Source organism: Barbatula barbatula (assembly GCF_947034865.1).
Source record: "Barbatula barbatula genome assembly, chromosome: 4".
NCBI classification, from domain to species: Eukaryota; Metazoa; Chordata; class Actinopteri; order Cypriniformes; family Nemacheilidae; genus Barbatula; species Barbatula barbatula.
Window position 1 is genome coordinate 11,282,030 of NC_136768.1, and position 25,757 is coordinate 11,307,786.

The 25,757-nt window shown below is 41.3% G+C and overlaps 1 protein-coding gene across 1 annotated transcript in view; it reads right to left on the bottom strand.

The window, feature by feature from the left end:
• Nucleotides 1–25,757, bottom strand: part of ptprb (protein tyrosine phosphatase receptor type b) — a 66,517-nt gene that overhangs the window by 36,550 nt on the left and 4,210 nt on the right. Inside the window, exon 3 of the mRNA XM_079454998.1 lies at nucleotides 14,058–14,321. Coding sequence (XP_079311124.1) covers nucleotides 14,058–14,321 — 264 coding nt within the window. The remainder of the gene's footprint in view (nucleotides 1–14,057; nucleotides 14,322–25,757) is intronic.

The window sequence follows — 25,757 nt, forward strand, 5'->3', positions numbered from 1 at the left end:
CCTAATGTTCTGTCATCATTTACTCACTTTTCCAAATCTGTTTAATTTGTTTGTTCTGATGAACACAGGGAAAGATATTCGGAAGAATGCTTTTAACCAAACCGATCTTGCCCCCCATTGACTCCCATAGTAAGAAACATTACTTTATAGTTCCCTATCGATACTTCACTCGTACTGCGTAGCAGGACGCTATGGGGAAAACTCCTTTTTCTCCGATGACTGAAGCAATTCAAAAGCGCAGTGAAAACTGCACGGTGATTGGTTGGAAAAAAGCAGAGCTTTGAACCAATCGTAGCGGAGCTGCCGGACCAATGGCGATGGCACCCGCCAAAATGGGCGGGGCTTATGGCTATATAAGCGGACACATCGCCGTAGGGTCTTCAGATCTCTTCTCCTTCAGCGACGACTCGTCTTCGCTTCCCGAGACTGACTGCTTCGCCGTCGAGAGAGCACCTGCAGCGGATTCGACCTTCGGCTCAGCGCCTTCGCTCCAGCGGATTCATCAGCGGCTTCGCTCCGGCGGCTTCTGTTGGCGTCTTCGCGTGTGAGCGGCTTAGCGATCCAGCCGGTCTTTTCCCTGCCGCTATCCGGCGAATCTAAAGAGCAATTTTCACGCTTTCTTTTCAGAGAGCGTTTAGAGCAAATTTCCTGCGGCATTTACGTGCAGTTTTCACTGCGCTACAATGCCGCGTCGTCCCTGTCGCTCGTGTGGGGTTTTCCTGCACGCTGTCGACGGTCACGACGAGTGCGTTTCATGTCTGGGTCTCTCCCACGCAGAGAACGCGCTAAAAGAGACGGAATGCTCTCACTGCGAGAGTATGAGTCTCTCCTCTCTGCGCTCGCGGATAGCTTTCTTTTCAGAGAGTGACTCCGCCCCTCGATCCCCGCCGCCGCTGCTCGCACAGGACTCTGTGCGACAGAAGCAGCGGGGTAGAGGAGCTAAGCGCTCGGGGAAACGCGAGCTCACGCCGGCACGCCGTGCCTCGCTTTCCCCGCAGAGAGATGTTTCCCCGGTTTGTTTCACCCGAACAGATCAGCGTCCACTGGCGGCCGCCTGTGACATGATCTCGTTCGGTGGAAACGAACCGGAGGATGACGACGCCATGTCGTTAGCGGCTTCAGACGGGGAGGAGTTAGCGGGCTCGCTGGATGACCCCGCCCCCTCGCCGTCTCCAGAACCCGGCGGACACGCCCCCAGTGCGGACTCCGAGCTCTTCCGGGTCCTCACGAAGGCTGTCAACGAGCTGGGTTTGGAGTGGTCTCCCCCAGAGGAACCCTCTCGCAGCCGCTTGGACGAGTGGTTTTTGCCGGGGCGCCGTCAGGCTCCTCGTCAACGTAACTCACCGTTCTTTCCAGAAGTTCACAGCGAACTCACGAAGTCATGGCGCGCCCCCTACTCGGCCCGTCTTCGACCTTCTTCCTCCTCTGCGCTCACCTCCGTGGACGGCGCAGAGGAAAAAGGATACGAGAAGCTACCCCCCCTCGATGAGTCTGTGGCCGCACATCTGTGTCCGCCCGCCGCCATCGGATGGAGGGCTAAAGCGTCTCATCCTTCCAAGCCGTGCAGGACCACCTCGGCCCTCGCTGGACGCGCATACTCGTCCTCAGGCCAGGCGGCTTCAGCGCTTCACTCCATGGCTGTGCTCCAGGTCTATCAGGCCAAGCTCCTCCAAGGCATGGATGAGTCCGACCCTGACCCTGCGCTCTTCAGAGAGCTACGGAGCGCGACGGATCTTGCTCTACGCGCCACCAAGGCCACGGCCCAGGCGATAGGCAGATCCATGGCCAGCTTGGTGGTACTTGAGCGTCATCTATGGCTGACGCTCACGGAGATCAAGGATGCGGATAAGGTCCCCTTCCTGGATGCTCCTATTTCCACGACCGGCCTCTTCGGACCGGCGGTGGAGGGTTTCGCAGAACGCTTCACGGCAGCGCAGAAGTCTTCGCAAGCCATGAGGCACTTTCTGCCTAAAAGACCCGGATCTCGGCCGGTGGCGAGCCATCCTAAGCCAGCCTCGACGCAACAGCCGGTAAGAACCCCTGCTGCTCAGAAGGCTTCGGGAGCTGACAACCGTCAGCGCTCCCGATCTGGACGGCGCTTCCCGCATCCTCAGCGACAAGGTCCCCGGCCAAAGATCACGCTGGACCCTGCGCCTCAGGCCCCATCCTGAGCCCTATGCGAGGAAGAGGAAGGCTACAGGGCCCGCTCCAGCCGGCCCTCCTTCAAAGACTGCTCTCATGTCTGCCAGGTCACCCCGTTCAGTTCCGGGTGCCGGCAAAAATGTTTTGTTAAAATGCAATGTTGTAAGTGCGGGGCCTTTTCTAACGCCCACACCACATTCTGCAAAATGTTTAATAAAACACAAACTTTGTCAAAAAAAGAGCAAACTTCCTCTTCCATTGTTCCTGGGAGTCAAGCCCCCAAAAGGCGGCGTATCTCCTCTCTACACCCAAACCCTTGCCACCCGGGCCAAGGCCTGGAGAGCCATCCCCGGGGTATCAGACTGGGTTCTGGAAATAATATCCCAAGGATATTCACTCCAGTTTGCTCGTCGACCCCCGCGCTTTCGCGGGGTCGTCCCCACCCGAGTGCAGGACTCAAATTCTCACGTTCTGCGCACGGAGTTGAGGAATTTACTGGGAAAAAGAGCCATAGAAATGGTTCCCCCAGACCAAATCGAGTCAGGCTTCTACAGCCGGTACTTTCTAGTACCAAAGAAGGACGGCGGCTTCCGCCCCATCCTCGATCTCAGGCATCTGAATCACGCCCTTATGAAACGGCGCTTCAGGATGCTCAAGATGAAGCAGATCCTCTCGCAAATACGCCCAGAGGACTGGTTCTTCTCCCTGGACCTGGAAGATGCTTACTTCCACATTCAGATAGCCCCTCGTCACAGACGATTCTTGAGATTCGCCTACGAGGGAATTGCTTATCAATACACGGTCCTTCTATTCGGACTTTCTCTAGCTCCCCGCACTTTCACGAAGTGCATGGACGCGGCTCTTTCCCCTCTCAGACAGAAGGGAATCCGCATTCTGAATTACCTCGACGACTGGCTTGTTCTAGCCCAGTCGGAGGACGAGCTAAAGTCTCACAGATCCCTCCTCCTCAGCCACCTGGAGTGCCTGGGACTCAGGATCAATCTTGCCAAGAGCGCACTGTCACCCAGCCAAAACATTTTGTTCCTGGGAACAGTCTTCGACTCAAAACGCATGACCGCCAGAATTTCTCCAGACCGAGCTCTGGTCATTCGACGGCTCGCGGCCTCATTCACACCCGGGGTTTCACGCCCCCTCAGGGTTTTTCAGAAAATGCTAGGTCTGATGGCCTCTGCATCTCAGGTACTGAGTCTGGGCATCCTCCGGATGCGCCCCCTCCAGTACTGGCTGAAGCCCAGAGTTCCTCCACACGCTTGGCGTCTTGGTCGACTGCGTGTTGTGGTGAATCAAGCCTGCGTAACCGCCCTAGCCTCGTGGAAAGATCCCCTTTGGCTAGAGCAGGGTGTGCCCATGGGCTCCACATCCAGTCGGAAAGTGGTCACGACAGACGCCTCCAACACGGGTTGGGGGGCTCTGTGCGATGGCGACCCGGCCTTCGGCCTCTGGTCGAACCAGGAAGGAAGCCTCCATATCAACTACCTGGAAATGCAGGCAGTATGGTTGGCCCTCCGCTACTTCCTACCGGTGCTAAAAGATCGTCACGTCTTAGTCCGATCAGACAGCATGACGGTAGTATCTTACATAAATCACCAGGGAGGCCTCTCCTCAAGACGCCTTTTTTCCCTAGTTTCTCACCTCTTGGAATGGGCCCAGTCCAATCTGCGCTCACTGAGGGCAACTCACCTTCCAGGCAAACTGAACCGGGGAGCAGATATGCTATCTCGGAGCAATGTTCCTTCAGACGAATGGACGCTCCACCCCATGTCGGTTCAACAAATCTGGAAACTCTTCGGCAAGGCAGAAGTCGACCTTTTCGCCTCAGAAGACAATACTCACTGCCCGACGTACTTCTCGAAGGGCAAGGACGCCTTGGCCCACGCTTGGCCCAACCGGCTCCTCTATGCTTTTCCCCCGATCGCGCTCTTGCAGCAGACGATCAGGAGAATCAGGGATCAAGCTCACCGAGTGCTTTTGGTAGCCCCTCTGTGGACGAACCAGCCTTGGGTCGCAGATCTCTCCCAGCTGCTAATAGCAGCCCCGTGGCCCATTCCCCTGAGGCGGGACCTCCTCTCTCAGGCAGGGAACACGATATGGCACCCCCAGCCAGAGCTGTGGGCTCTGCACCTTTGGCCTCTCGACGGGAGCCTACGGACCTCCCAGAGAGCGTACTGAACACCATATCACAAGCTAGAGCTCCGTCTACTAGACGCCTCTACGCCCTCAAATGGTCTGTCTTCGCCTCCTGGTGTACAACACGCGGCGCTGACCCAGTGTCCTGTGACGTATCACTGATACTGTCATTTTTACAAGAGTTGTTGGATAACGGCCGTGCCCCTTCCACACTCAAGGTCTATGTGGCGGCTATTTCAGCCTCACATACCCACATCGGAGGACAAGGAGTGGGCAAGAACGATCTTGTCGTTCGTTTCCTGAAGGGCTCCAGGCGGCTACACCCCCCCCGCCCTCTTACAGTTCCCTCTTGGGATCTGCCCACGGTCCTGAGGGCTCTAAAGGGTCCTCCCTTTGAGCCGCTGCTATCTGCGGACCTCCGTCCTTTGACGCTCAAGACCGCTCTGCTTCTCGCTTTAGCATCGGTGAAGCGTGTGAGTGACTTACAGGCTCTCTCTGTGAGCTCATCCTGTCTGGAATTTGGGCCTAGCGACGCCAGAGTCGTTCTCAAACCAAGACATGGCTATGTACCTAAGGTGCTCTCTACTCCGTTCAGAGCACAGGTTATTTCGCTCTCTGCTCTCCCCTCCTCAGAGCGGGATCCAGAGCTTAGTCTGCTCTGCCCAGTCAGAGCGTTAAGAATATACTTTGAGCGCTCCGCCCCATTCAGACGGTCGGAACAGCTCTTTGTGTGCTTCGGTGACCGCACCAAAGGGTCCTCGGTCTCGAAACATAGACTATCGAAGTGGATAGTTGAGGCTATATCGCTGGCTTACTCTTCCTTGGGCCTTCAATGCCCCACGGGAATTAGAGCCCATTCCACTAGAGGCGTTGCCTCTTCCTGGGCATGGTATAGCGGTGTCTCTATAAAAGATATCTGTGCGGCGGCCTGCTGGGCTTCGCCGTCCACTTTTACAAGGTTTTATAACCTGGACGTTCTGGCCCTTCAGGCCCGGGTCCTTTCTGCTTGAATTAGGTCGCTGAGCCATGGCTATGGCCACGCCAGCACTTAATTACTTTGGGACGATAACCGGTCTAGGCCACCTTCTAGCTTGGCCTCTACCGCTTTCAGGGTTTCCCTGCTTTACTCCGTCTCCGAGCCCAGGCTCCGAGACCATTTATGTTTTTCGTTCCATCTGTAGCACGGCGTGATTATACTTGTTCCCCATAGCGTCCTGCTACGCAGTACGAGTGAAGTATCGATAGGGAACGTACTCGGTTACTTACGTAACCTCGGTTCCCTGAGATACGGGAACGAGTACTGCGTTCCTTGCCGTGCTACGAGCCGCTGTGTCGTCGCTTCAGTCGAAGTAACCTGAAGACCCTACGGCGATGTGTCCGCTTATATAGCCATAAGCCCCGCCCATTTTGGCGGGTGCCATCGCCATTGGTCCGGCAGCTCCGCTACGATTGGTTCAAAGCTCTGCTTTTTTCCAACCAATCACCGTGCAGTTTTCACTGCGCTTTTGAATTGCTTCAGTCATCGGAGAAAAAGGAGTTTTCCCCATAGCGTCCTGCTACGCAGTACTCGTTCCCGTATCTCAGGGAACCGAGGTTACGTAAGTAACCGAGTACGTTTTGTTTATTCTGTAGAACACAAAATAAAATATTTTGAAGAATGTAGGACAGCAAACAGTTCTGGGGCACTTTTGTCTACCATTGTATTTTTTACAACTATGATGGGAGGCAAAATCTGTATGGTTATTAGCGTTCTTCCAAATATCTTTCTGTGTTCATCAGACCAAAGAAATATATACAGATTTGGAACAACTCGAAGGTGAGGAAATGAAGACAGAATTTACAATATATACATCGTACAAAACCCATTCATGATTGTTTGTCGACATTGATAAGGTTTGTATGTCAAGTGACTAAGTACATCTCAATAGCGACACATTTTCTTTACAGAGATCTTCCCATTGTAACATATGTAATAACTTTACCAAAAGTAAAATATCACAAGGTCTACATTGTCATACATTATAATAATACAATTCTACCATCTCCTCTGGTAGACTTTGACATATTTGTTGTGTTTATCTGTTATTTACACTTGATGTTCATCTAAGACTGTTTGCGTTTATATATCTTTAATGATGTATTTTTAAACAATCATTACAGTAGTAAAACACCTACAGTAACTAGCTGGCAACAGTGTTGCCAGAATATTACTGTAGTAATTGCTGCTAAGGGCTAACAGTTTAAAGCAGGGGTTCCCAAACCTATTCCCAGACCAACCATAATATATTTAAATGGAACAAAATGCATCGTGGTTTACAACAGAGAGCAATTTTTATTGTATTTTTCATATTAGATTTTGATGTTTTATTGATCAACATATGATGTCACCATTATGGTGGTCAGTGTTTGCTTTAGTTGTGCTCTTGACCTTAAACTATTTACACTAGTCTTTCTCTGCAACAATATACGTGTTGTGGCAAAGCAGTAAATCTAGCAATTGTCTATGTTAAATTATTAATACTGTACATCTAAGGTTTGCCTTTATAACTCTGCAGAACTAAGCATGAGGACATGTTTAAATTAAAAATCAATACTTCTGTGGACGTCTGAGAAGTAATAAATCAACCTGTAATTCTGTTTGTAGAGTTGTTTACTCAGATCTTGAGAGATGCAATGTCTTCTTTTATCTTCAGTTAACTTCCTCTAATGTTGTGATTGGATGTCAGGTATAGTTTTTTGTGTTTCTCATTCCTTCAGTGATTTTGTTTGTTAACAGCAGGTGTTTGGCTTCAACACTCTGTAGAGTGGAATCATATACACTCTGAGCAGTGTTGATTGAATACCGGTCATTTTACTGTGTGGTAGGATAATCTGAAGAGTAGGATTACATTTTGGGACACCGGCAGAAGAAGCTCCTCTCTAATAGTGTGTGTCATTTTGGATTTTGCAATTCGGTATACAGCTAAAAATGGGGCTCGCAGTGCTTTTCCTGGAATGCTGTTTGTGCCTTTGATCGTCTTTGCGGACGAAGATACTAAGATCAGAAAATAAGATCGCCGTTTGTTGGCGTATGCAAAATATTTTGTTGTGCGCTGCCTGAATGCTGTAGTATATGTTACAGTTCAACACAAATGAATCAGATGATTTATTAGTGGAGTCATTCAATGAGTCCTGTGTTGATTCAGTCGTGACCGGCAGTACACAAACATTTACCATTAACAGAAATAACAGTACACTGTCAACAGAAGTAACGTGTTTAAACTGTGAACATAAGAAAACGTGTGTCAACCATACAACAAAATAATGTTTTCATTGTAGTATGAAATTATTTGTCTGTCAAATAGTAAAATTAATGTAATTAAGTTGTTAGTTGAATAGTTGAAGACTCAAAATACACCACAAGGGTATAGTCTATAGAGAATTTACTCTAATTGTATAGAGATGGTGCATAGTGTCATATACACAAATACATAACACCATCAGTGTAATGTGGAAATGATAGTATAAACATTAACTAAACAACAAAAACTGTTAAAAAACACAAAAATGTAGACAACTGTAAAATCAAATATGTGAAGAAACTAAGGGATTTCTATGGAAGCAAATAAGAGACATAATGTTTTGAAATTTAACAGCCAATGAATACTTGAGTTTGAATTATTTTACTTTGGAAACCTTGTATCTGAATTCATTTGTTTCGAATTTACCTCTATGAAATTTAAATATGAAAATTCTTGATTTCCATTTTAAAAACTTGAATTTAATGCTCACAAATTCAGATACAAAACAAAATCAACTTACAGAATTTCAGATAAAATACATTCAGGTTGATCAAATTCGTTTGCTCTTATTCAGATCTAAAATTTCAAGTTAATATTTTTCTAAGAAAACATATGTCTAATTCGACTGCTCAAATTCAGATCGAAAAATTCAAGTTAAATATTCACATGGTAACATCCGGGCTACCCAGGATAGGAAAAACAGTTGAGCCCAGAGCCCGTCTGCAATTGAACCGAACCGATGTCGGGCGGCCTATCAGAGCACGTCAACCTGACTGTCTGTCATGATCCAAGAAGAGGCAAAGTCACGTATATTAAACCTGTAAAGAAGATGACTTCTTATGGCAAGCCGTTTTGACATAAAAACCTTGGGTTTGACTATCCATAAAATATATTTTAGATAGTTTTAATTGTATTTCGACGAGTCATAATTGTAATTTCACTAGTCAAATTGATAATTAGAGATATCTGCAATTATAATTGCGCTAGTAAGAAATATGATTCGAGATATCTGTAAATATGTTTTGACTATAGTCAAAACTCTATTTTAGATATCTGTAATGACCTCATAGATATCTAAAATTATCGCGTCACAAATACGCAAAGTATTTAAAGATATCTCTAATTCAGTTTCGACTAGTCTCAATTATATTTTAAGATATCTGAATCGTGCCTGCTCCTAGTCGAATCTGCTGTTGTGTGACGTGATACTTAATCTCCTCAGCTCCCCCCCCCCACGCCAAAACCAAAAGCGCAACGGCTAATGCTATCACCTTGGCTTCATCGGAACACAGCAAAGGAGACAACAGGCTAGTTTTTTAAACGGATGTCAATGGGTTTTGTTCGCTTTTACGCTTTCTCCAGTTGGATGTCTTAAAGACCCTTCGATCTAACTAAAATAAGGGTTTCTTATCTATGCCAGAGCCCCTCCTAATACCTAGTGCTAACGGCTAACAACAGTAGACAGCGTTTGTAACTTGTCAAGGAGAGAAAAGAACTGAATGAAGTACTTTAGGGATTATTAAATAATATATGGAGGCAGTCATGTATGCATAGCGCTGAGATTTTAATTCCAGTCATGTTACAAAGCAGACCAAACAATGTGTAATGTTCAATAAAGACAAAGATCAGCAAACTGCTCGTTTTGTTGTAATTCATTTTTTATATATTTTTTGAATAGACATGAGTGAAAAACATTTGAATTATATACCAAAACGTGAAAAAGTACAAATAAGCACGTGATGGACAAGAATGTTGCATATATGGCACTTCAATCATGACCTGCTGGCACTGAGATCCGAATCGGCAAATTTCTGATCACAAGTCCAACGCACCTATACAGATGTCTCGTTCTCGCTTCTCAGGGAACCGAGGTTACGAAAGTAACCGGAGAAGTTTTCCTGCTGGCTATAACGTGTTGCCTAGCTGACTTACCTACATAGAGAGACGAGTCACACAACAAACCATAGCTAACAGTTATGTGTTCCAAAAAAAAATCAGCAACAACATACTTTTGTTCTGTCGAGTCTGATTGTACATAAACAGCAAACTACCGGAGCGCCTTCGTTTTCCCTAGAAGTCATCTTCTTTACAGGTTTATTATACGTGACTTTGCCTCTTCTTGGATCATGACAGACAGTCAGGTTGACGTGCTCTGGTAGGCCGCCCGACGTCGGTTCGGTTCAATTGCAGATGGGCTCTGGGCTCAACTGTTTTTCCTATCCTGGGTAGCCCGGATGTTACCATGTGAATATTTAACTTGAATTTTTCGATCTGAATTTGAGCAGTCGAATTAGACATATGTTTTCTTTGAAAAATATTAACTTGAAATTTTAGATCTGAATAAGAGCAATCGAATTTGATCAACCTGAATGTATTTTATCTGAAATTCTGTAAGTTGATTTTGTTTTGTATCTGAATTTGTGAGTATTAAATTCAAGTTTTTAAAATGGAAATCAAGAATTTTCATATTTAAATTTCATAGAGGTAAATTCGAAACAAATAAATTCAGATACAAGGTTTCCAAAGTAAAATAATTCAAACTCAAGTATTCATTGGCTATTAAATTTCAAAACATTATGTCTCTTTTTTGCTTCCATAGATTTCTGTCAATTAAGAGTTAAACAGGGAATCATGGGAAAGTCCTTTACAGTTTTTCACAGTATATATGAAGGTTATTATCAGTTTAATTCTACAGAGCTGTCCCTGTAAAAAAATTGTGAAATGCATGGCAGCCCAGGGTGCCAAACATTTGCCATCAACAGAAATAACAGTCTGTACACTGTCAACAGAAGTAACGCTCACTTTAATAAATGTACAAGATTTCTGGCAACTAGTTTTTTTTCTGTAAAAGTTGCCATTAAACAACTCTACAAATAAAATCACCACCTTTACTTATTACAAAACCACTTTCACTTTATTTCTGTTGGATGTTCTTCAAAAGCTCTTATTGACAATTAACACGCGTTTAGATGTTGATGGTTGTTGTTTAGTCATCATTATGGCGATCAGTGTTTACTTTTGTTGGGCACTTGACTCATCTCCTTTACCTTTTGGTTAACATTAACTTTAAGCTGAAAAACTCTCACACACTATGGGTGTGGCTCGTATTTTGTACTATGAATTGATGGGATGAATAAAACAACAATGTTCTGCTCAATCTGTCAAACTCACTTCATCATAGAAAGTCATCACTAGAGGACAGAAGGGCATTTTCAGAACATGTGCCAGTTTATTCAGTAACATGGAAAAATTTACTGAACATTTGGTAAATGTATTCCGTCTTATGGAATTTTATAAAAAAATTGAAAACACTAACATTACTGTTAACCGTTACATTACTGTCTCTTTCCTCCAATTTATTACAAAAACTCTTCAAAGACTCCCTCAGATTTAGCCAGGAACCTCAGAGTCGTATTTGATGAACAGCTGTCCTTCAATGATCACATTGCAAAGACAACGCAATCCTGCCTGTATGCCTTATTCAACATTCGAAAGGTTAAACCCTATCTCACTGGGCATGCGGCACAACTCCTTGTCCAGGCCCTGTTAATCTCAAGGTTGGCCTACTGCAATACAGGATTATCACTGGATCTGCACCGGTTTACTTTCACACCCTCCTACACCCCATCAAGAACCCTGCGTTCAGCAAACGTTGGCCGACTAATCGGAGCAGTCACAGCCGATCCACATTAACTATCACGCCTTCTACCCTATTAGACCCAGCAAACTATCTAATAAATACAGCGGAGAAAATAAGTTAACAAGGTGCAAAATGGCATAGAAAGCAAGGAGATCACCTGAAATCTGTCAGTATTGAGAGAGAAACCCTGCCCCTTATCAGTACTAATTAATATCAGCTGCTTTACTTCTAATTGATGGCCTAAAAGGCTTTTACCTAGGAGGCACACAGGAAATACTTCATGATGGGTAAAAGCAAAGAACTCTATGCAGATCTTTGTAATCTTATTGTTGAAAAGCATTTTGATGGGAATGGTTATAGGCGCATTTCCAGAATGCTGAATGTTCCTGTGAGCACTGTGGTGGCCATTATCCGGAAATGGAAAGAGAATCAGTTTACCATAAACTGGCCACGATCAGGTGCTCCACATAAGATCCCTGTCCGAGGAGTACAAGGAATAATCAGGAGAGTTCTCCAAGAGCCAAGAACCACTCGGGCGGAACTTCAGGAAGACCTTGCATCAGCAGGTACTGTTGTTTCAAAGAAAACTATAAGCAATGCACTGAACCGCCATGGCATCCGTGCACGCTCACAACGCAAGACTCCATTGCTGAACAAAAAGCATGTTCAGGCTCGGTTAAAGTTTGCGAAAGAGCATTTGGAGAAGCCTGTGGATTATTGGGAGACTATAGTATGGTCAGATGAAAGCAAAATTGAAATTTTTGGCAGTCATTCTACACACTATGTTTGGAGAAGAAATGGCACTGCCCACCACCCCAAGTACGACAAGTGGAAGCATCATGGTTTGAGGCTGCTTTTCAGCAAGGGGGACTGGCAGACTTCATATTATTGAAGGCAGGATGAATGGATAAATGTACCGGGACATTCTGGATAAAAATCTGCTGCCATCTACCAGAAAGCTGAAAATGAAAAGAGGGTGGACATTTCAGCAAGACAATGATCCCAAACACAAGGCCAAGGACACAATGAAGTGGTTTCAAAGAAAGAAAATCAAGCTGCTTGAATGGCCCAGTCAATCACCTGACCTAAATCCCATAGAAAATCTATGGAGAGAACTGAAGATCAAAGTTCATAAAAGAGGCCCAAGGAACCTTCAAGATCGAGAGACCATTTGTGTGGAAGAATGGGCCAGAATCACTCCTGAGCAATGCAGACGACTGGTCTCTCCATACAAGAGGCAACAAAGGCTTTTCTACAAAGTATTAAATAAAGTGTGTTCAATACTTATTCCCTGTGTCATTTCACTTTATTTATTATGACTCAACTTGTATACTTAAATGTTCTGATTTCTTTGTATGAATTCAATATTTGGCTTGATGACTACATCTGGTGGAAATTTTGTGTCAACAGCCCACTTAGAAATCCCCTTACTGAAAAAAATGCTGATGTGTCAAATACTTATTTTCCTCGCTGTAAGGTAACCCTCTTACCTACACTTTCTTAGTATCGACATCCCTCCACAACCCTGAATCCTCTTCCTCGCTTCTCTCACAGGGTCAGGGCCGGTTCCGAGCTTGGCGCACCCCCCCACCCCATCTAAGGGGAATGATCCGGGTTCGACAGGAACCAGTGAGCTTGAAGAGCATCCCCGGACGGCAAGCCAATTAAGCATACCCCTGCTACTATCATTATTATCTGCATAGGCGAACTCGTGAAATGATATTAAATGCATATTTTCAGAAAATGACAGTGTTTTTTTTACCTTGGATGCATTCAAACCTGTTGTTAGGGACTCCAATACAATATTAGGTCACTTACAATTTTTTAAATAACTGGCTCTTTAAATGTAATTTAATGCTGCACGATCTGAGTTTGCTCGGTGGGTTGCCAGCTTCTGGTAGTAGTAAGCCAGAGAGTTAAAATACTGAACTAATATTAATTAAACGTTTTGGGCTATTTCTGTGCATTACAGCACAACGTCATTGGACAGGTTTTGGGCTGGAAACCATCTGCTTTATCTGGCAATGCTGAATCTGATCTTAGTTTGTGACTAGTTAGTGAGTGTGATTATTGAGACATCCCTTGAAACTAATGCAGAAACTGGTAAGATTTCTGGGTTTGTTCCTCGGCAGAAATAACCCAGGTTTAAACAAATGTGCACTAGGTACCCTTTATTTCAGTACATTTCCATAATGTGCTTTATTGTTGAACATTTTGAACTTAATATACTAAACATTTCCATATGCTCTCTATTTAATCCCAATTATTTCTAGGAAAAATTAGAGACATATTAAAGTGGTGTCACTGGTGAATTCTCATTATAAAATTGTGTAGGACAGTTCTCAAACATTTTCTCAAAAAACTGTTTTTGTTTTGCCCCCAGTTTGAGAATTGTCCTAGAAAATTTTGGTATGATTTTCACATGGACACAGAACTAAAGATTTAATTAAAATCAACCAACATTAACAGTGTGTTAATGCTCTTAACATTTGAAGTATTATTATACTACTATTATGGAAAGGTAATGCAACTAGTCAATCAAAACAAATTGTAGACTACAGTAAATTGGAATTTAATGAACACAGGAATTTGTAGAACAATGCAATGAAGCAAAGTGACATAGCGCAGGAGAAAAGGTGACCTTTCAGTGCTGAAAACAGGAAAGGGTGTAACACGCTTAAAATATTGCAGAGAATGTCATACTGCTAGAGATAGGCGACCCCCCCCCCCCCCCCCCCCCCCCACACACACACACACACACACACACACATACAGTTAGGAGAGGACATTAAAATGTGTTATGTGTAATAACCATTGACTATTGCATTTATGTAAATGTAAAATACCTGTTTGTGTTTGGCCAGAAACTGAATTCTGTATCTCCCCAACCTCTGTTACAACACTAACATTGTAGAGCCGTCCAGGAATTAGTTTTTCTCTAACATACGAGGTTGCTGTACTATCAAGAGTTGAATTCCAGGTTAAAAGTGTGGTCCTGCCATCTATTAGCACAATCCAAAGCCGCTCCGTTTTGCCTGGGCCAGGATGCCAGGAAACGTTCAAACTGTTTGAATTAGCTGAGAATTGGAGATTTTCCACTTCTGATGGCCCTACACATAAGAAACAGAGACATACCATCATCAGTCAAATAAAAATAAATGGTTAATATCATACAACTATTTGTGTAAAAAAAATCACGTTCGCTTTGATGTTAACACTCCTTGCATTACACAATCTATGCTATCGTATTTATATTATAATTCATATTAGCACACAATCATTAAGACTGTGTGTTATTATTAAACATATTCAACCCTCTGATAGTTCCAAAGTTCAGGCACTAGATAGAACTAACAATGTGAAACATGATCTGTACAAGCCACTAAAGCTTTATCTGATACTTTTTCCCTCGTACTCGCCGATACCGATGCTAGGTTTGTTTTGTTTGTGGCAATTTTCTAAGAACAACACAATGAGACTAATGAACATATCAGCATCTTTATTTTTAACAACTTCAACTCATATTAGGAAAAAATAAATCAATCTTATGTGCTTATCAAAAATTTTCAAAGCCAAAATTCACAGTGTCCAATAACCTCCAAAGGGCAAAACCGAGGACATAAGCATGCAGATTGCCATGCGTGGGTCGTCATCATTGATTTTGAAATATTTCCACACTCCTAAGCGCGAATTAAGCGTTAAGAGAGAGTGATTTACATGTTAAGTCAATGAAAAATCTAAACTTTGACGAAAAAATTTCGTTGCATTAACCAATCAGGAGCTTGCTCTAGTAGGGGCGTGATTATGATATAGCGAGCGGAGGCAGAAATCTGAAACAACAATGAAGGACTGCGCCTCTGAAGGACTGCGCCTCTGAAGTACTGTCCGCCATTTCGCAACAAGACTGGAGCCGCCTGCCAGAAGCCCCTCCCATGACGCGAATTTCAGTCACGATTGAAGCAAATTACACCCGCGAATGAAGCGAGTAAACTCAAAATGTTCAAAATGTGTCAAGCATCCAACTACACACGAATAGCGCGATTTAGGTGTGAACACTCTATGACATTGTGTCTGCTACGGCAGGTGTCTCTGTGTGCACTGGAACGTTCTGTCAATTACGTCACGTGAGGTATCGGTCTTTGGTATCGGGGAATTTGTATGAGTATTTGTACCGATGCTGGTAACGGTATCGGTGCATCCCTAGCGTAAACCTCTCAAAGGAAATGTAATTAATGTTAAACTAATTAAACATGAACAAAATACAGATAATCAACTGTTACAACTCGGATTGCTAAATATAAGATCTCTCTCTAATAAAGCACTTTTTGTTAACAAAGTGATGACAGATCATAAAATAGACATGCTCTGTCTGACAGAAACATGGCTAAAGCCAGATTATTATATTACTTTAAATGAGTCTGTCCCCCAAGATTAGTATTATAAACACGAGCCTCGCCTAAAAGGCAGAGGTGGAGGTGTTGCTGCATTTTACAGTAACTCTTTTAGCATTTTCCAGAAGTCTAACCCTTAATACAATTCTTTTGATGTCATGGTACTTCATGTATCAACACCTAATACTAAGGATAAAACATCTTAAAAAATTATTCTGGCTATTGTATATAGAGCTCCAGTCCACCACAGAGATTTTATGGTTTTTATCAGAATTAGTACTGGCTGCAGACAGAGTCCTTGTTGTTGGTGACTTTAACATCCATGTAGATAACGATACAGATGCTTTAGGAATGGCTTTTAAAGACACAAATAGGTCACCATCACTTTCACAGCATATAAGGTGGCTGTTATAAGGCCCCTTGTCAAAAAAAACCATCTCGACCCTGGAGAACTGGTTAACTACAGACCAGGGGCGTTTCCTCCGAGGAGGCAAGGGAGGCAGTCTCCCCTCCCCCTCGAAAATAATCGACTGAGAATATTACTAACAGTTCAGAAATAATATAGGACAGCGGATATAACGTATTGAGCTAAATATGAGATAAATCAGCGTGTAGAACAGTGTGAAACAGCGCCCCCGCTCGAATGAAATCCAAAGGGAGACAGCGTTTCTCTTGCCTCCTCTAAGCTCATTGACTTTACATATACCCCCTAAAGCGTGCCGTGAGTTTGAGTGGGGGTAATTGAAAAGAATGGAGAAAAGTCACGTGAGAGGAGGCAATGCCTCCAACGGGCTATGATTGGATTAACTCATCAGCGAGATCCCGCCTTCCTGCTCGTCTTCGTCATTCATTTTAAACTGCGGGCGCTAAATTAGATTGAACGTTAATTAAATTGTTTTATTAGTTGTATTAATCGGAGGTTAGGATTCGTGTCGGAGATGGCGGAGGCAGAGGAGTTATCGATTGTTGACCGAATATTACGTGGTTCAGATTTGTTCAAAAACTTTTGCTTGTGATCAGGCTTGCTCAGGATAGCAGCAAGGCTAAAGTAAGTCACATCCAGCGCCGCCGCTCCTACCACGCGAGACGCTTTAGCCTCATCGTTAGAGCGCTCGTCTCCCATTCGGATCGATGTCGGTTCGAAGCCCGTGCAGAACGGGGCGAGCAATTTTAATTTCGGTGCAGCTTGCGATCTGAATTGAGATTTTACTGTTAAACATTGATAGTTTTTTGTTTTGCTATTCTGTTTACTGAAGAAAACTTTGCACCTTTAAGGGGGGGGGGCATCATAATGGAATTATGCTTAGGGCACCAAAATGGCTAGCAGCGGCCCTGGTCATATCTATTTGATTTGATCTCTTAAATGCTTTGAGTATTTCTGGGACTGCTAATAATTAAATTGATGGTATTGGTAATGATGTTATTCTTATATAGGAAATCCCAAATGTTCCAGAAGAAGATGAAGGTGGTGTTGATGTACCTTTTCCCAAAGCAGGGAAAATAAAAAACTAAAAAAATCAGAAGTACATACTGTAATGAACTTGTAGTAATTAAAAGGAATTTTTCATACATAAACACTGAAATGACACTGGTTTTCTGACAAACGCACTTGTTAATAGTGCAGAGATTAACAAAAATGACATGGATAGAAATCTGCCTCCTCATTTTTTAAGTCCACCGCACACCACTGCTACAGACCTATTTCGAATCTACCTTTCTTATCTAAAGTTCTGGAAAAAGTAGTCTCAACTCAAATATGTTTCGTCCTCAAAAAGTTGCTGCATTCGACACCATTGACCACAGCACGCTCCTACATAGACTCGAAAATTATGTCGGCATTAAGGGAATAACTGTCACAAAATGGCTTGGACAGAACCCAGATGCAGGCAGACGAAGGGTTAACGTAAACAAACTTTTATTAAATGAAACATCCACAATGGGAAAAACGTGAACCAAAAAACAAGGCAAACAAACACTTCCCACGAGGGGGACAAAACAAGGGTATTAGGAAAAATGAACTAATAAGTCTACAAACTGGAACAGGAACAACATGTAATCCAATGACAAGACATCCGTGTTGAGCATAAACATTAGACAATGCACCGACACTGAACAGAGAGAAACTGAGACTATATAAAGGGAGACACTAACGAGGAGTGATTACATGGGGAGAGTGGTGACAGGTGATTGGAATGAAACCATAACGAGAGTGAAACAACTAACCAGGTGATGGGAATAAAACCCTAAGGATGGTGAAACCCTAATGAAATTACAGGAGATAGGAGGGTGGGGCTGAGAGACATAACAGGAAGACACGTGGCGCCAAGTAACAACATAAGGCCACATGTCTCCACACATAACACAACAGAACCCGAAAAACGTGGCAATGTCATGACTCTGCCCAGGGAGCTAGAAAGCTCGAGACAGGAAGGACAGAGTCCTAACAATAACTTTGAAACGGCTTAGATCTTATTCATTATTTTCAATATGTAGCAATAAACAATGAGGTGTCACGCAAATCACAAGTTCAGTACTGTGGACCACAGCACTCAGTCTTAGGGCCTATGCTCTTCGCATTATAAATGCTACCTCTAGGAGATATAATAAAGCAACACAGAGTTAGCTTTCACTGTTATGCTGATGATACGCAACTTTATATTTCCTAGAAGCCTCATGAAACACAGTGGAATGCATAGTGTATTTAAAAAAGTGGATGAGTAACAATTTCTTATTACTGAACTCGAAAAAAACTGACTAAGTATTATTTATTGGACCGAAAACCGCCATACGTGACAACCAAGAACTATTGATGGATGTTCCATAAAACCCTCATCTTCAGCAAATAATCTTTTTATTCTTTTATCATTTTATTCGATAGTACTCTGTCATTTGAGAACCAGGTCGCCAACACCTGTAAAATTGCGTTTTCCCATCTTAAAAATATATCTAAACTACGTCATTAACTGTCACCATCAGATGCAAAGAAGCTAATTCATGCCTTTATGACATAAAGACTAGATTACTGTAATGCACTATTAGGTGGATGCTCAGCAGGTTTTTTACAAAAACTCTAATGCCGCAGCTCAAGTTCTTGCACGTACAAAAAAGTATGAGCATATTAGCCCGGTTCTGTGATCCTTGCACTGGTTACCTATAAAGCTTCGCTTCATGTTTCATCCCCCTCACCTGCCCTGCGTTATCTCTCTGTTAGTTTACTGTTAAATGTTCATTCCCTTCCCCTGCCTGTCACTTGCCCTATATATCATCCTTGTTAGTGTCCCTACATAGTTCCCTTCTGTTTCGTGTCTTCGTGTCAGATTACCTTGCTCCTGTTGACCATTACCCTGTCGTGTGTTTGGACTTGTTTGATTTGCCCCCTCGAGGGAAGATTTCGGTTTGAGTGTTGTTTTAGGTTATTGTTCATGCGATTGTGGGTTTATTATTAATTAAATAATTTTTAATTCTTAAGTTTTATTCTCAGTTACTGCCTGAGTTTGGTTCCAATACCAAAGAAAATTCCTTGTGTGTGCAAGCACATTTGGCAATTAAGTATTCAAATAATTATTACTAAAGGTTAAAATGATGTGCCGTCCCGTAGCGAAATTCAAGCCCTGTTTGAATGCAAGCAATGTAGGCTATTGTGAAGCCATACACTACATTAAAAAGATTATGAAAATTCAGCAAACAGATCCTTGTGTAATGAAGTTTGTTTAGCTTGATTATGTGAATAAAACATAGATTATAATGTAATTTTTGGGAAATTCAACCGGTTGTCAAATATATGGAGTCTTTTATACCACCTTCGGTAACACTCCATGAGACTGCCATCTAGTGGTAGTTGCTTTTCTTAGGCACAGTTGTGTGTGGAACGGAAGTTATTTGTATGTGGATTGTCCAACGCAAAATCGCAAAACAAAAGTCTCAAAATCCAAATGCACAGAACAGGATGAATATATGTGTGTCACCTGATCCACAAATGCACATTTTCAATAAGACATGCACAAATTATGATATTTTTATACAAAAGAGAACATTTGTAATTCGCAAATATATATCCGTTTGTGCAAAGTGATAAATATACATTCAGTTCTGAATTTCACAGACACAAAATGAGAGACATTTATTAAAGACAAATAACGTGTAGATGTCAGCTTATTTATTGATACTTATTTGTCTGTGGATCGTAAATGCTGAAAACAGTGAAACGAAAGTATAAAAATTCTAATGCACAGAACAGGATAAATGCACGTGTGTTGCCTGGTCCAAAAATGCACAACTTGTCCTTGGTGTGTGCAAAATGATTGTATATTAACAAAAAATACAACATTTGTATTAAAAAATTTGTCTATTTGTACAAATCGTCTCATGTTCTAAAAATCTGGAATAGCTTCGAAATGGTTAAAATTTTATTTATCCGACTGTTTTCAATTTGTCGAATGAGGTGTAATGCAAATCAGTACTGTGTACCACAGGGCTCACTCTTGGGGCCTCTGCTCATCGCATTATACATGCTACCTCTAGGAGATATAGTTAAGAGACAAGGAGTTAGCTTACACTGTTATGCTGATGATACTTAACATTATATTTCCTTGAAGCCTCACGAAACACAGCAGTTCAATCGAATAATGGAAGGCATAGTCGATATAAAAAAGTGAATAAGTAACAACTTTTTATTACTTATTGGAATGAAAACCAGCATATGTAACAACCAAGAAAACTGCTTAACCCTTGTTGTCTGCAAAAAATCTTGCCGTTGTATTCAATATTAATCTATCATTTGAGAACCATGTCGCCAACACCTGTAAAACTGCATTTTTCCATTTTAAGAATATATCTAAACTAGGTCATGTGCTGTCACTATCCAACTGGTACATAACGCGGCAGCTCGAGTTCTTAAACGTAAAAAAAGTTTTAGCATATTAGCCCGGTTCTGTCAACCTTTCACTTGTTACCTATTAAGCAACACATTAACTTTAACATCTTGCTCATTACCTATATGGTTTAGCTCCTCAGTACCAGCTTCTCTTGTATTACAGTCCTTCATGTGCACTACTCTCTCAGGCGTCCGATCAGTTAATAATACCTAGAATTGCAAAATCAAGTGCCGGTGGTAGATTATTTTCCTATTTAGCGCCTAAACTGCAGAAACACTGAAAAAAAGTGTAAGTGTGTTCCTAAAGGGCTCAGCATACTACATTAAAAATCGAAAAAACGACCGTCTGTGACCTGATTTCGAACTAAATCTGGTCCAAACAACAATTCATTTTTCCACAGCAAACCGAACAGAACTCTTCAGGAAAGTTTGTGTTGGCCGGTAAACACCCTCAAGCCACCATTGGTCCATGGCCATTACGTAATAGGTGGGTGTGTTATGTAGTGCTACCCGGTCTTGGGGAAATAACGCGTCATTTTATTTAGCTGAGATGAGGGCAGATAAGGTCTAGGTAAAAAAAAACTATAACTTTTGAGCAGCATGAATGCTTTTGAATGTCGGGTTACAGAGGCTATTTGCATACGTCATGAAAACTTACAGAAACAAAGGGGTGTTGGATTGTTCTAAAACACTATACGGTCTCTCAATGTTTTTGAGCTTTGTTTTACCTCAAAACGCAGAACGTTAGCGCAATTCCCCTGGACTATGAGTTAAATCAGGTTGAGTTAAGGAATAAATTGTAATTTCATTATATCATTAATGATGAGCACCTGCTGTTAACAATCACAGAAATAAACCATGAACAATAAGATGTCACCTTAATAGTGTTTAGAGCTCTTGACTCTTGGTTTTCTCTTATCTAGGTATGTTCTGACTGCCTGTGATAGTGTAATTTATTGCAGTAGGAACACATTGCAATTAATTGACATCATTGTCAAAGTAGTGTTTTTTACATTGTAGTCAACACTGCTCAATAATCTTTAACTATTAATACAAACATTTATTATCATTTAAAATGAATAGCTAGTTAAATCAGACAAAGGCAGTGATTAAGAATTGAAGTAGAAATCTCACAACACTTCATGTTGCGATGCATCTCATTCTGAACTTCCAGCATGCATTGTGTTACAAATGTTCTACTTTTTTTTATTCTTGATGTCTGCATTTGTCTGACTAAACCTGTTGTTCAGTTTAAATAATAAATTAACTTAGCAGTATCTAATATAAAACTTTGTAATGCAAGCTAATATAAACAAGCTTTTAGACGGTTGATGTGAATTAGATGTCAAAAATTACACTATCACAGGCAGCCAGCACATACTTTAATATAAGAGCTCAACTAAAGGAAACATTAAACGCTATTAGGTTGACTTTTTATTGTTCATGGTTTATTTCAGTGATGTGTTTGTTAACAATAGGTGTTCATCATTAATGAGATAATGAAGTGATGATTTATTCCTTAACTCAACCTGATTTCATTCATTAACTTGTTCATGTGTTATTTATGAAGTCATCTAAAACATTCCGTATGGGAAGACACGTGGACTGTCTGGGGTTCCCAGAGTAGGGGTCGGGGGTGGGCCGCGAGGGTGGGGTTGCAAGATGATTTCCAGACATATTTTTTTATTATTAGGAATAGCTTATTTAATCAAGTGTAACAAAGTTACGGTAAAAATAAAACCATGCTAATAAAGAAGCCATCAGCCTTTGGAATTTACACCTCATGACCCCTGAGCTGATTACATCATATTAGCAACCGCATTAGGTTAGGTGTAGCAAGTCAATTTACAGCACCACGTTAAACATTCTAATTTCTCATATGTGCACACAGATTATTTTTAAGGCTTTAAATTTAGGATATTTCTATTTGTCGAAATGAAACGTTGGTAAATATCGACCAAAGACAACGCAAGGAGGCCAGCGGAGGAGAAGCACCACAGACAGAAAGGACATTGTCCTCAGGTACGAAAAGAGGCCGGGGTTTGCATAAAGAGGACATCCATCAGCAATCAAATCAGTTTGATGAAATTTGCCCATCTGTAGTAATAGTTCATGGTTTATGTATAACAACTAGTAAATTAATGAGTAAATTAGTATAATATCATATGATGTTAGACTGTGTTCTTTTGTGATGTCATCATGGGCTTGTTTTCAGAATAGTCAAACACTCAACTTAAACCTCATGCCGTTCATCATTAACCACAACAAATTGTCATGATTCTCGTGGTGAGACACGGAGAGAGGACCCAGGTGCAGACAGCGGGTAAGGGGTTAACAAATAATAAAACAAAGACCCACGAGGGGGTAACAGAACAAAACTTGGATACAATAACACGACTAAGACTAACTACACAAAGACTTAACATAAACTCAAAACAAGAACTACAACTACACTGAACTAGACTTGACAAGCCACATGGACTCACCACACAACCATAATAAACCAGCACAAGACAGAAGACACAAGGGCATTAAATAAGGGAGCAAATCAAGAGGGAAACAGGTGAAGGGCATTAATCAATAACGAGGGTAACGAGAGGATGGGAACAAAGACGAGACAGGAGAGAGAGTATGGAAGGCCATAAGAACAATAATTGCCTCTCTCCACACAAAACATGAGGTTCTGTCATGATCCTGCCACTATACTAAGAGAAACATGACATGATGCAGCCGAATCATGACACAATTAACTGTAAATTGCTGTACAGTTTTATATAGCAAATAATTTTACAACAATTAACAGGAATTTTTACAGGACTTTAATGACAACTTTTTTGCCAACAATTTCCTGTAAATTTTTCAGCCATTTTAGGAGAAAAAAATTCTATTAATAACTAAGACTACCTAAACCATATAGCGGTGACAGACATTCCCCTCAAAATCTTGAGTCAAGCAGGCGACCTACAAGAACTCTATTTCACAGAAAGGAAAGGACAATAGACCATGCTGTCGACTATTTAAAGAGGATACAACAACCTAAATGAGCAAACATGATAACATTGCTCTTTGCATTTACAGAACGATTGGGATGGAACAAAAAAATTTGAACTTAAAGGTTACAATTAACATGAATTGATATTCAAGACAGTTTTTAAATAAATTTTATTAATCATGATAATCATTACTGGACTTTGCACTCACCTTTCATATTTTGTATGTACTTTATTTGACATAAGTTGTTAATGGAATTATAGATCTTTTAATATAGGACTTTTATCAATACTCCCATCTAAAAAATATATGTACAATATATGAATACATTTCGTTGCACTGTACTTGTATGTGTGTAATGACAAAAAATTGAATCAAATCAAATGAAAATCAAATATGTCCTTTGTCGATTATTTGTCCTTCTGTTTTAACTTAGTGCTTTGTCGTTATTTAAAGGTATAGTTGATCCAAAAATGATATAATTTACTCACCCTCAGGTTGTTTTAAACCTGTACACATTTCTTTGTTCCAATGAACACAGAGAAAGATATTTGGAAAATCACCCGCTACCATAGTTGGACATCAATTGTGTGTTTTTTGTTCTGTTGAACACAAAATGAGATATTTTGAAGAATTTAGGAAAACAATGAGTTCCCGGGCACCTTTGACTACCATTTAATTCTTCCTACTATGGTAATCAATGATGATCCGGAACTGAAAATTACTAAAATTCTTCCAAATATCTTTCTACACTGTTAGATGTCGCTGTAGATTAGCAGCACATTACTGTAAAAATCCACAGTACAATACTGCATCTGTATATTACAGTAAAATACTGCAGCTCATAATGCATTCTGGGTAATTTTCATTGAGCGGGAAACTTTTACAGTAAATTTTGGTCTCGCTGTAACCTCGCTGTAGCTTTGCTGTAACGTGTAACGAAAGTGTGCCACAACGTCATCACGTCAAATCACACAGAGCCCATCCTGGCTGCAGCTGGAGGAGGATAATCGATTTCTGGCAGTTTGGTAAGTTTTTAGTTTGGTTTATTTTATGTGTTTCATACAAAAAAAATATTTTGTTTTTGTATTTTGCACAACAGTTTGTCACAGTGTTGTTTTAAACGTGGAATGAGAGAGATATGGTCGCCAACAAACGTTGCTTCTACCTCAGAAATTAAACTAAGTCAGCCCACTGCTTAAACCCGTTTTACACATCTCACTTAATGAATATAGGATTATTTCAACCATTTATGAGGGTTTTGGTGAGTTTATTTTCTGTCGAATAGTTGAAGTTCGTTTATAATGGCAAGCTAGGTAAACCGACTTGTATTTGGTAATAGATAAACTCGCGTTTGTGTTCAAATAAAATAATCTTTGACCAATTCAACTAAGATTCCTCCTAAATAAATCTCATACGAAATAACAAAGTCACTGTAAAGTAGCCCACACAGCTACCAAACTGCTTCACACAAAATGAAACGTCATATTTAACTGTGACGAGTGCGATCCATACAGATTTCATTACTAACAGATTTATAAATGTGTTTGCGGCGCTTATTTCTGTATTTACGGTATATCCGCAGAAGCAGATATGATGTTCTTTGGAGTGTTTTACATTCAGTTGGCCAAAAAGTTTTGTATGACAATATATTTGTAGCGATATTGCTTCCAACACCTCAAATCAATGCACGTACTTTGCTAAAGAGCGCTGCTGACTCCGCCTTTACGTAATGACGCTGTACGGAAAGAGGAGCGCGATCAGCTTTAAATGCATTTCCAAAAACACATTGACTTTCGCTACACCAAAGGTATAGAAAATGCAATCCCAAATATTTGAACTCTTAATGTTAATGTATACAGGGGAAAACATTTAAATGATCATTTTGCTACATTTTTGATTGACTATCTTAAGCGTATATATTAAACAGAATGGTTTCTAAATTTCAGCAAGTAACATATCATTATATATTTCTTCTTACAGCTCTAACGTCACAGTTTGGTCCACTTTTGCACCCTGGGCTTATGAGTTTCTATAAGTATTGACCATGTATTTATAATACAACTTTTATTCAAATTTGTTTCTGGTTTTACTTCTGACTTTTTAGTAACACTTACAATAAGGTTCTATTTGTTAACATAGGATGTTAATACATTTTAACATTTGGCAATACATTTTTAAATCAATCAATTTATCTCTGTTCACATTAGTTAATTCATAATGAATTCTCAAATATTATTAATGTTGAAAAATATATTGTTCATTGTTAGTTCATATTATCTAAACCATTA